The 12,114-nt window shown below is 47.6% G+C and overlaps 1 protein-coding gene across 1 annotated transcript in view; it reads right to left on the bottom strand.

Moving 5' to 3' along the window:
* Positions 1 to 12,114, bottom strand: part of itsn1 (intersectin 1 (SH3 domain protein)) — a 98,541-nt gene that overhangs the window by 61,426 nt on the left and 25,001 nt on the right. The window contains exons 8-17 of the mRNA XM_084470802.1: positions 11,548 to 11,651; positions 11,346 to 11,409; positions 10,839 to 10,976; positions 10,309 to 10,397; positions 10,026 to 10,165; positions 9,746 to 9,868; positions 8,427 to 8,576; positions 7,892 to 8,032; positions 3,390 to 3,477; positions 2,902 to 3,041 (exon numbers count right to left, since the gene is read on the bottom strand). Coding sequence (XP_084326928.1) covers positions 2,902 to 3,041; positions 3,390 to 3,477; positions 7,892 to 8,032; positions 8,427 to 8,576; positions 9,746 to 9,868; positions 10,026 to 10,165; positions 10,309 to 10,397; positions 10,839 to 10,976; positions 11,346 to 11,409; positions 11,548 to 11,651 — 1,177 coding nt within the window. The remainder of the gene's footprint in view (positions 1 to 2,901; positions 3,042 to 3,389; positions 3,478 to 7,891; positions 8,033 to 8,426; positions 8,577 to 9,745; positions 9,869 to 10,025; positions 10,166 to 10,308; positions 10,398 to 10,838; positions 10,977 to 11,345; positions 11,410 to 11,547; positions 11,652 to 12,114) is intronic.

The following is a 12,114-nucleotide window of genomic DNA, read 5'->3' as shown; positions in this document are numbered from 1 at the left end:
GGACGGACAGTAAGAGTGAGGGCAAGACAGCAGTGAAAGACAGTGAGGCAACATGGCAGAGGAGGGTATAGAAACACACATCCCCTATAGGGGTGCATATCTATATGTAAAGAGGGAAGCAGTAGGGCAGTAAAGTCAAACTAACTAATTATGTCAAAGGTCATTTGTCATGGACGTTGAATTATCAGCCATCATGGTTCAAATGCAAGAAAGTTTAAATCCTGTACTGATTTGGTCATGGTTGTCACGGTTAACATTTGGCATCAATGTTAAATGTGACAGCTTAGCTCCTGACTATGTTTCTGTAACCTGACCAACCAGGATGCAGGCGAGACGGGCGCTCCCCTACCGCTCTTAGTTCTGACACACTATCCAAAATACAACCCAAGAGCACCCACAGGGCCAGAACCACACACTTTGTGATTGGACCAATTCAAACGAAGGTCACTTGCAATTGGCCAGAACAGAAAAGACACCAGATGGAAAAGGCTCTGCAGGTTTCTGTTAACAGTCTCCAACATGTTTGTGGACTACGGAGGACCCCTCCCTAGAGGCTGGCTCTGTGTACGTGGACATCCTCCTAGAGATCACAAGTGGACCGGGGGGGGTTCACCATGGCCACTGGAAGGCTCACAGACTCATTGACCCTAATGACCCTACTTGTACACGTAAAGGCCATAAAGACCTACTGCATCTGTGGCAAACATCTGCAAACACATTTGTTTCACGAGGTGGCTCTGTCCCGGGGGTTGGATTCAACAGTATTAACACTACTAACACTTGAGTATTAACACTACTAACACTATTAACACACTAGCTCACACTAACAGTTGATGACCAGGGGGTTTGATATAACAGAGTATTAACACTCCCCAGGTCACACTAACAGTTGATGACCAGGGGGTTTGATATAACAGAGTATTAACACTCCCCAGGTCACACTAACAGTTGATGACCAGGGGGTTTGATATAACAGAGTATTAACACTCCCCAGGTCACACTAACAGTTGATGACCAGGGGGTTTGATATAACAGAGTATTAACACTCCCCAGGTCACACTAACAGTTGATGACCAGGGGGTTGGATACATAAGACCTAGCCACGGAGGGCCTGTGGCCACATCGTGTTCTTTTCTGAGTGCTTGCATGGGTTTTTTCTCAGATGTTTGCAATAAGGAGAGAGTATATGGCAGCAGCGTTTTCAGTGTCTTTGTGCAGTTGGAGAGCCGGGCGTTTCAGGTTGAAATGTATGATCTTTAAAAATAAAGCTGCCATCGTCAGTGTAGAATTCCCCAGCCACCCAAACACTGATGAGATCGGGCAACAACCATCTTTCCTACCACGGTTACAGAATATCGGTAGATTGTACATCGATACAAACATTGTGGTCATAGAAGACACATATAAGACACGTAAACCCTTTCAGCGCGGATGAGAACACAAGCAAGAACCATAAAAAACATCCAACAGGTGAAACGCAGTCGCCATGAGTTAAAGTGCTAGGGCTGTATCTTTTATACCCCGGGTATATGAAGGTAAACAAAACAATTACTACAGTTAAAAGTTCAAATCTGAGCTGCTGGTGATATAAATCCTTGTTGCATGCATGACATTGTCTGGCCTTCAATGTTGCTGTGGTTCTAATATGACGATAGTGAATAAGCAGCCTTCTTCCTTACAGTCGGTCCAAATCTCAACAAGTTTGTGTTTGAATTGTTAGTCCGTGATAGTTTCCACCAAAGTACGCATATGGATATTGAGTTGAACCTGTACTTCAAACAGGCTGCACTAAGTCAGTGTGCCCTGTGTAACATGCAGCCTGCGTTACACTGAGTCAGTGTGCCCTGTGTAACATGCAGCCTGTGTTACACTGAGTCAGTGTGCCCTGTGTAACATGCAGCCTGTGTTACACTGAGTCAGTGTGCCCTGTGTAACATGCAGCCTGTGTTACACTGAGTCAGTGTGCCCTGTGTAACATGCAGCCTGCGTTACACTGAGTCAGTGTGCCCTGTGTAACATGCAGCCTGCGTTACACTGAGTCAGTGTGCCCTGTGTAACATGCAGCCTGCGTTACACTGAGTCAGTGTGCCCTGTGTAACATGCAGCCTGCGTTACACTGAGTCAGTGTGCCCTGTGTAACATGCAGCCTGCGTTACACAGACCAGCGCTCCACTGGCCATGCAGGCTGTCACCTGCTTTCTATTGTTGTACAGCTAGCGGGATACACTTCTAAACATTGGTAGACTTTAATGTTCTATCCATTGAGGATACTTTGATGTGTGGAACGTCTCTGCGTTAATGCCTTCTAGTATGGCGATTGTTTCGGGTAGGGTTCTTTGTCATTTGACCATTGTGTAGAGATATTGCCCAAACAATGAATCTTTGGAGAGGAGTTCTGCAGTCCTACCATCTCCTGGGCAGGTATACACCGTTAGACGCAATAGTTAGTTGAAAGTTACCAAGGCGAATAGAAAGATAACTTTGTGAGCCATTGAACTTCAGCCCTATGTTTTGGTTTGTAAAAGCGGTTGGGTATGTCCCTTACCAAACGCAGGATAGCGGGTTGAACTACACAGCTAGCTAACACACCATCAAGGTAGGAATCGTATAACTCCATTGATCACGAGGGATAACGTTTCTGTTACTGTTGCTAAGGGCTAGAAGGAATATGCAATACGTTATGCTAAAATGAACAAATCATTTGGATGGATTTATACTGGATCATTTTTGTAAGATCATTATTTCCCGCACACTGAGTGTGTGTTCTGTGTGAAGCTCTAAATGGGCTGGTCTCTAGTCTACTGAAGGTACCTTCAGCTGAGTGTTGAAGGCTGGTCTCTAGTCTACTGAAGGTACCTTCAGCTGAGTGTTGAAGGCTGGTCTCTAGTCTACTGAAGGTACCTTCAGCTGAGTGTTGAAGGCGTCGATCTCCAGGAGTTTGGACCTGGTTTCTCTCTCCACGGCGTCCAGCTGCTCTTTGAGCTGTTGCCTGCTCGACTCCTTCTGCTCAACAGCCTTCTGGAGGGAGTTGAGACTGTCGCCTACACACACACACACACACACACACACACACACACACACACACACACATTACATCTAATGCATTGCTAATCAAGGCAGAGTGAGGGTCTGTTCTTTCTGTTAGCATTAGTACACAGAGTTTATTTATGAATGGACAGTTCAGACAGTGGGGATGTCGTCTTACTAATGGCTGCTTGGCTCGTGAGCTGTGATGTCAGTGGTTAAACCTGGACTGTGGCAGTACCCTGTGATATCCTGAATACTGCTCTTCAGATGTGACACGGTGATTTAAACTTGTGTAACTGTAGCGTTAAAGAAGCCCCATGGTGACGCCTCCAGAGGGCCGGCGGGTCCTCTGCTGTACTCACGGTGGAGGCTGTTCTGCTGGACCTGCTTCAGCTGGTCGTTCAGACACTGTTTGTCTGGGATCAGCCTGCCCAGCCACTGCTGGGAGTCCTGAGGGAGACAGCGAGGAACGAGGCTCAGCCTGATGCGTTTTGCAGTCAAACTAAAACCAGGCGTGATTTTATTTTCCAAGTGGACACCAAATGGCACTTGAATGTGTCAGTGAACCCTAAACCGTGTGGTTTGCCAGTATGACTTTTATGACCGTAAACATAGAAATCTATTCCAGTGGTTCTCAAACTTGTTATTAGCACAGGAATCTCCAAAAAAACAATGAATGAAAACTAAATCAACCATGAGATCATTAAAATGGGGTTTAAAATAAGTTTTGCCTTTCCTGTAATATTTTTGACAATATTTTTTCACGATAGCAAGCTAAAGTGACGGTAAGATATAAGTGATAAAATGAAGGTTAAAAACACTGTGACCGGGGGGGGTGAACCCAGCACAGCTGGTCTGTGGTGATGTTCTTATGTTCTTAGAAATGAACCCATGAAACCATCACCAACCTCCTCTTACAAACACGCACAAAAGTCCACCATTCAATAGTCGGAAACAACATTGTGTGTGTGTGTGTGTGTGTGTGTGTGTGTGTGTGTGTGTGTGTGTGTGTGTGTGTGTGTGTGTGTGTGTGTGTGTGTGTGTGTGTGTGTCAGTTCTACAGCTGTTCTATAATGAATAATCTAATAATCTAATAATAATGAATGAGCCTCCTACGTGCGCTGTGTGTAGCTGAACAGGGCCTACTGTACTGTTATATTTTATAACATCGCTCATAACGGTGGTACTTGAGGAGACTAATATTTGATGAGGTGGTACACGGTAGAGAACGTTGGAGAACCACTGGTCTATGCTCGTCACCATTACTCTAATAAAGTCTAATGTGTAAAATGAAGTTTATGAATGTTGTCCTCTGAGTCGGTCACGCTCTGTTCTGTGACGGTAAGGCAAGAGAGAGATAGGGCAGATGAGAGAGAGATAGGGCAGATGAGAGAGAGATAGGGCAGATGAGAGAGAGATGAGGCAGATGAGAGAGAGATAAGCAGATGAGAGAGAGATAAGGCAGATGAGAGAGAGATAAGGCAGATGAGAGAGAGATAGGGCAGATGAGAGAGAGATAAGGCAGATGAGAGAGATAAGGCAGATGAGAGAGAGATAAGGCAGATGAGAGATAAGGCAGATGAGAGAGATAAGGCAGATGAGAGAGATAAGGCGGATGAGAGATAAGGCAGATGAGAGAGAGATAAGGCAGATGAGAGAGATAAGGCAGATGAGAGAGAGATAAGGCAGATGAGAGAGATAAGGCAGATGAGAGAGAGATAAGGCAGATGAGAGAGTGATAAGGCAGATGAGAGAGAGATAAGGCAGATGAGAGAGTGATAAGGCAGATGAGAGAGAGATAAAGCAGATGAGAGAGAGATAAGGCAGATGAGAGAGAGATAAGGCAGATGAGAAAGAGAAGGCAGATGAGAGAGAGATAAGGCAGATGAGAGAGAGATAAGGCAGATGAGAGAGAGATAAAGCAGATACAGAGAGAAATAAGGCAGATGAGAGAGATAAGGCAGATGAGAGAGATAAGGCAGATGAGAGAGATAAGGCAGATGAGAGAGAGATAAGGCAGATGAGAGAGAGATGAGAGAGATAAGGCAGATGAGAGAGAGATAGGGCAGATGAGAGAGAGATAAGGCAGATGAGAGAGATAAGGCAGATGAGAGAGATAAGGCAGATGAGAGAGAGATAGGGCAGATGAGAGAGATAAGGCAGATGAGAGAGAGATAAGGCAGATGAGAGAGAGATAAGGCAGATGAGAGAGAGATAAAGCAGATGCAGAGAGAGATAAGGCAGATGAGAGAGAGATAGGACAGATGAGAGATAAAGCAGATGAGAGAGAGATAGGGCAGATGAGAGAGAGATAAGGCAGATGAGAGAGAGATAAGGCAGATGAGAGAGAGATAAGGCAGATGAGAGAGAGATAGGGCAGATGAGAGAGAGATAAGGCAGATGAGAGAGAGATAAGGCAGATGAGAGAGAGATAGGGCAGATGAGAGAGAGATAGGGCAGATGAGAGAGAGATAAGGCAGATGAGAGAGAGATAAGGCAGATGAGAGAGAGATAAGGCAGATGAGAGAGAGATAAGGCAGATGAGAGAGAGATAGGGCAGATGAGAGAGAGATAGGGCAGATGAGAGAGAGATAAGGCAGATGAGAGAGAGATAAGGCAGATGAGAGAGAGATAAGGCAGATGAGAGAGATAAGGCAGATGAGAGAGAGATAAGGCAGATGCAGAGAGAGATAAGGCAGATGAGAGAGATAAGGCAGATGAGAGAGATAAGGCAGATGAGAGAGAGATAAGGCAGATGAGAGATAAGGCAGATGAGAGAGATAAGGCAGATGAGAGAGATAAGGCGGATGAGAGATAAGGCAGATGAGAGAGAGATAAGGCAGATGAGAGAGATAAGGCAGATGAGAGAGAGATAGGGCAGATGAGAGAGAGATAGGGCAGATGAGAGAGAGATAAGGCAGATGAGAGAGAGATAAGGCAGATGAGAGAGAGATAAGGCAGATGAGAGAGATAAGGCAGATGAGAGAGAGATAAGGCAGATGCAGAGAGAGATAAGGCAGATGAGAGAGATAAGGCAGATGAGAGAGATAAGGCAGATGAGAGAGAGATAAGGCAGATGAGAGATAAGGCAGATGAGAGAGATAAGGCAGATGAGAGAGATAAGGCGGATGAGAGATAAGGCAGATGAGAGAGAGATAAGGCAGATGAGAGAGATAAGGCAGATGAGAGAGAGATAAGGCAGATGAGAGAGATAAGGCAGATGAGAGAGAGATAAGGCAGATGAGAGAGTGATAAGGCAGATGAGAGAGAGATAAGGCAGATGAGAGAGTGATAAGGCAGATGAGAGAGAGATAAAGCAGATGAGAGAGAGATAAGGCAGATGAGAGAGAGATAAGGCAGATGAGAAAGAGAAGGCAGATGAGAGAGAGATAAGGCAGATGAGAGAGAGATAAGGCAGATGAGAGAGAGATAAAGCAGATACAGAGAGAAATAAGGCAGATGAGAGAGATAAGGCAGATGAGAGAGATAAGGCAGATGAGAGAGATAAGGCAGATGAGAGAGAGATAAGGCAGATGAGAGAGAGATGAGAGAGATAAGGCAGATGAGAGAGAGATAGGGCAGATGAGAGAGAGATAAGGCAGATGAGAGAGATAAGGCAGATGAGAGAGATAAGGCAGATGAGAGAGAGATAGGGCAGATGAGAGAGATAAGGCAGATGAGAGAGAGATAAGGCAGATGAGAGAGAGATAAGGCAGATGAGAGAGAGATAAGGCAGATGAGAGAGAGATAAAGCAGATGCAGAGAGAGATAAGGCAGATGAGAGAGAGATAGGACAGATGAGAGATAAAGCAGATGAGAGAGAGATAGGGCAGATGAGAGAGATAAGGCAGATGAGAGAGAGATAGGGCAGATGAGAGAGAGATAGGGCAGATGAGAGAGAGATAAGGCAGATGAGAGAGAGATAAGGCAGATGAGAGAGAGATAAGGCAGATGAGAGAGAGATAAGGCAGATGAGAGAGATAAGGCAGATGAGAGAGAGATAAGGCAGATGCAGAGAGAGATAAGGCAGATGAGAGAGATAAGGCAGATGAGAGAGATAAAGCAGATGAGAGAGATAAGGCAGATGAGAGAGAGATAAGGCAGATGAGAGAGATAAGGCAGATGCAGAGAGAGATAAGGCAGATGAGAGAGAGATAAGGCAGATGAGAGAGATAAGGCAGATGAGAGAGAGATAAGGCAGATGAGAGAGATAAGGCAGATGCAGAGAGAGATAAGGCAGATGAGAGATAAGGCAGATGCAGAGAGAGATAAGGCAGATGAGAGAGAGATAAGGCAGATGAGAGAGATAAGGCAGATGAGAGAGAGATAAGGCAGATGAGAGAGATAAGGCAGATGAGAGAGAGATAAGGCAGATGAGAGAGATAAGGCAGATGAGAGAGAGATAAGGCAGATGAGAGAGAGATAAAGCAGATGAGAGAGAGATAAGGCAGATGAGAGAGAGATAAGGCAGATGAGAGAGATAAGGCAGATGAGAGAGAGATAAGGCAGATGAGAGAGATAAGGCAGCGGTGGAGGTGGTTGCGTGGCGCTCCGTGGTGACTTGGATCATGGCTGGGTCGGGGACATGCTAAGGCTTCTCATACGTACAACGCCATGGTGTTTGGCACATTTCATATACAACATCGCTCCTTTCAACGCTCATACTAAAAACAAAGGAAGTGATGAACAGTTGGTGTGGGTGGTTACCATGGGGACCAGCTTCCCTTCAGTCAGAGGGTCCACACTTTAAACATGGTTAGAATGATGAACCCTGAATCCTGTTCACATAATTACCAATTCTGAAGTGAACACTCACTCAGCAGTGTTTTGAATGTGGTCGGCGTCTTGTCTGCGCGGTGCCTACCTGCAGCTGCTGCTGCAGCAGAGTGATCTCAGCGATGCGGGTTTCTCTGGTCTGATTGGTCTGCTCCACCTCTCTCCGCTGGGCCGACAGTCTGAACCGCACATCCTGCAGCTTCCCCTCCAGCTGGGACTTCTTATCGTTCTGTCAGCATGATGAGAAAACACCAGCAAAAGTCAAGTGGTGGAAGCTGCTGGCGACGTGTGCCTCGACGTGCAGACACGCCGGCTGTGTTCTCTAACACACGTTCCTGTAGGTCAGCGGTTCCCCGTAGGGCTCTCCTCCAGAGCTCACCTCCTACTGGTCCCAGCACCGTGAGGCCTGTTAACAATGCTGTTGGAAACGCTCAGCCTCACTTCTAGTTCTGCTCTCAAATATAAGGACCAGCAACAACATAATGTTCACCAGTTCAACTCAAATGGTCAAGAACCATGGAGGAGCCGTGCTTGTGTGTGTGTGTGTGTGGTCGTGTGTGTGTGTGTGTGTGTGTGTGTGTGTGTGTGTGTGTGTGTGTGTGTGTGTGTGTGCGTGTGTGTACCAGGGCTTCCAGTTCAAACTCCAGGGTCTTCTTCCGGGCCTTCAGCAGCACGATGCTCTCCTGCTCGCGGTTCCTCTGGGTCAGCAGCTCCTGCCGCCGCTGCCGCTCCCACTCCAGCTGCCGCTGCCGCTCCAGCTCCCGCTTAGCAGCCTGGGCACACACACACACACACACACACGTCAGAACACACACACACACACACGTCAGAACACACACACACACACACGTCAGAACACACACACACACGTCAGAACACACACACACACGTCAGAACACACACGTCAGAACACACACACACACGTCAGAACACACACACACACGTCAGAACACACACACACACGTCAGAACACACACACACACACGTCAGAACACACACGTCTACCGTCAGCTGACACACACACGTCAGAACACACACACACACGTCAGAACACACACGTCTACCGTCAGCACACACACACACACACACGTCAGAACACACACGTCTACCGTCAGCACACACACACACACACACGTCAGAACACACACGGGCACACACACACACGTCAGAACACACACGTCTACCGTCAGCTGACACACACACACGTCAGAACACACACGTCTACCGTCAGCACACACACACACACACACGTCAGAACACACACGGGCACACACACACACACGTCAGAACACACACGTCTACCGTCAGCTGACACACACGTCTACTGACACACACACACGTCAGAACACACACGTCTACCGTCAGCTGACACACACAGTGGGACCACAGCACACGTCTACTGACACACACACACACACACACACACGTCTACCGTCAGCTGACACACACACACACGTCTACCGTCAGCTGACACACACACACACACACACACACACACACACACACACACACACACACACACACACACACACACACACACACACACACACACACACACACACACACACACACACACACACACACCTCAGTGGTTGTAATGGAATCCATTGTCAGTCGAGTTATCTGACCAGAACAAAAAGGTAAGTGATGTGATTCTACGTAGAAATACCTCAAAAATGACCTCCTCATTTGGAGTGGACTCGACATGTTCAACATGCTTCTGTTTCACATCAAACTCTCCTTCTCCCCGGAAGTCCATGTTTCCTCCCACATGATAGTGTGGATCAACAAGCTCCCCTCTCCTCCTCCCCTCTCCTCTCCTCCTCACCTCTCTCCTCTCGGTCTCTCCTCCTCCTCACCTCTCCTCCTCTGTCTCTCCTCCTCCTCCCCGCTCGTCCTCCTCACCTCTCCTCTATCTGTCTCTCCTCCTCCTCCTCCTCACCTCTCTCCTCTCGATCTCCCTCCTCCTCTCCTCCTCTCTCTGTCTCTCCAGTTCCCTCTGTTTCTCCAGTTGTTTCTCCAGCTCCTGCTGCCGTCTCCTCTCCTGCTCCATTCTCTCGCGCTCCTAACAAAATACAAATTCATTACAAAGATAAATCATTCCATACATCAATCCGACCTTTTATTTGAACCAATGACCACTGAAGCTGTGATGAGTCCTCCACATGGTGAGATGGGACAGTGTGTGTACACAGAGGGTATAGCGGGAGGTGGGAGCCCACCTTGCGCTCCTGCTCCTCCCTCTCCAGCGTGGCCAGCCGCTCCTGCTCCTTCCTCTGCAGCTCCAGCAAGGCCTGCCGCCGCTTCTCCAGCTCCAGGTTCCCGCGCTCAAAGTTCTCCCTCTTCTTGTCCTCAAAGGTCACTACAGGGTGAGAGGTGGGCATGGACGGATGGAGACACAGAAGACGGCGTCAGACACATGAAGAGCTTTGTTTTTATTTGACACGTGTGGTAGTGAGGCTTCAGAAGGGTGAAGAGCTGGTACCGTGAGCCAGCGACCATCACCTGGTAGTTTCTGGTTGATCTCTGCCTCCTCCTCAGCCTCCTCCTGGACGCTCTTCTGGTCCGACTGCACGCTGTCGCTGCGTACTCTCCTTAAACACACACAGCCCTCAGTGACACCTCTGCGTACTCTCCTTAAACACACACAGCCCTCAGTGACACCTCTGCGTACTCTCCTTAAACACACACAGCCCTCAGTGACACCGCCGTTCTTCCATTAGGGTTATCATGCCTATCTGTCCAATCTAAAAGGGTTGCACTGATGATATGTATGCACGTTTCCCATGGGGTGTTTCTACAGCTAGTGTCCGCCGTAGAAATAAGACGTGGCAGTAAGCGGGCGGTATTAATAAAGAAGGGTTCATGGTTTTCATCAACCGATTTAGCAGCTTTTTCTACAAAGGCAAAAAGCAAAAAGCCCCCTTTGACTAATGGTATGAGGGTGGTGAGTGAATGAATAGAAGCAGTAGTGATCCGTTCATGTGATCACCAGCCACAACAGCGTCACACATCACACGTCACACACAGTTCACCTGAAGGTGGGCGGCAGGTAGTCGGGGGGCAGCACGGGGGGGAGGGGCAGCCCTGACATGGCCATGTCGATGAGGTGCATGGCCAGGATGAACTCCTCAGCCGTCAGCTTGCCGTCCTGGTCGATGTCCGACAGACTCCTGGGTGCCAGTACACAGTAATGCTTGATCAACATCGACAAAGGGGTCGGGGACAAACACACTATTTAAGGGATTCAATATGATCGTGAAATCTCTCTGCCATGGACTGTGTTGAGTTAGATTTCTTCAAAAGATTGTGACGTATGGGAGTAACATGTACAATGTAGTATGTTGGTCATGGAGTCGTTATGTTCCAGGGTGATAGAAAAACTGAACACAAAGCGACTACTTTGAGTGTTTTATGTTTGAAGAAGAAATCCCTCATACACATTAAATATTCACATGTGTGTAGTGTGTGCAGTGCCATGGAAGTAGGAGCCATATTTGGTGCAGTGTGGACCTGTGTACGTAATGTTGACTGAAGTTTACCATATAGAGGCTAGCTGGGTCTGAGGAAGACTGGACTGCATGAGGATAGTACGAGCTTGAGGACCTGAAAACACACACGCACACACGCACACACGCACGCACAAACAGAATTAGTTTCTTAGAAAGGATTCATACGAGTTCAAAGTACAGGGGCAGTGTGTGTGTGTGCACTAGTGTGTCAGTAAAGAAAGCGCTCATTCACCAGTGAGGTGTCCGCTCATCATCTTGTCCTGGGAGTTGAAGAGTTGCCTGTACTTTAGCCTGGATGACTGAGGAACTGCCCAATCAGGGGGCGGCGTCAGAGCACTGGGCGGGACAAAGGGAAACATTAACTCATACACACCTCAAAACAAACCCATCGAAATACCAAGAGAACATGTACGACAGACCCCACACACGACTGATCCTAGACCTCCTTCATTCACCATGTTCTCCAACACAAAACATAGACGCTGGTTAGATGGTAATATCCAGCAGCTGAGTACAATAAACCAAACCCGCAATTAAGCACACATTCAAAATCATTTTGAAAGTATTGACATTTCCTAGCACATACATAGCGGTCAGATCCACAAGGAGAGAGGCTGAGTGTTCCTAGGCTCACTGTGGTGGACCAGTGATGGACCAGTGAAGGCTGTTCCTAGGCTCACTGTGGTGGACCAGTGATGGACCAGTGAAGGCTGTTCCTAGGCTCACTGTGATGGACCAGTGATGGACCAGTGAAGGCTGTTCCTAGGCTCACTGTGGTGGACCAGTGAAGGCTGTTCCT

The sequence above is a fragment of the Micromesistius poutassou genome, assembly GCF_964030765.1.
Source record: "Micromesistius poutassou genome assembly, chromosome: 7".
NCBI classification, from domain to species: Eukaryota; Metazoa; Chordata; class Actinopteri; order Gadiformes; family Gadidae; genus Micromesistius; species Micromesistius poutassou.
This window is presented reverse-complemented; position numbering and strand designations above follow the sequence as displayed.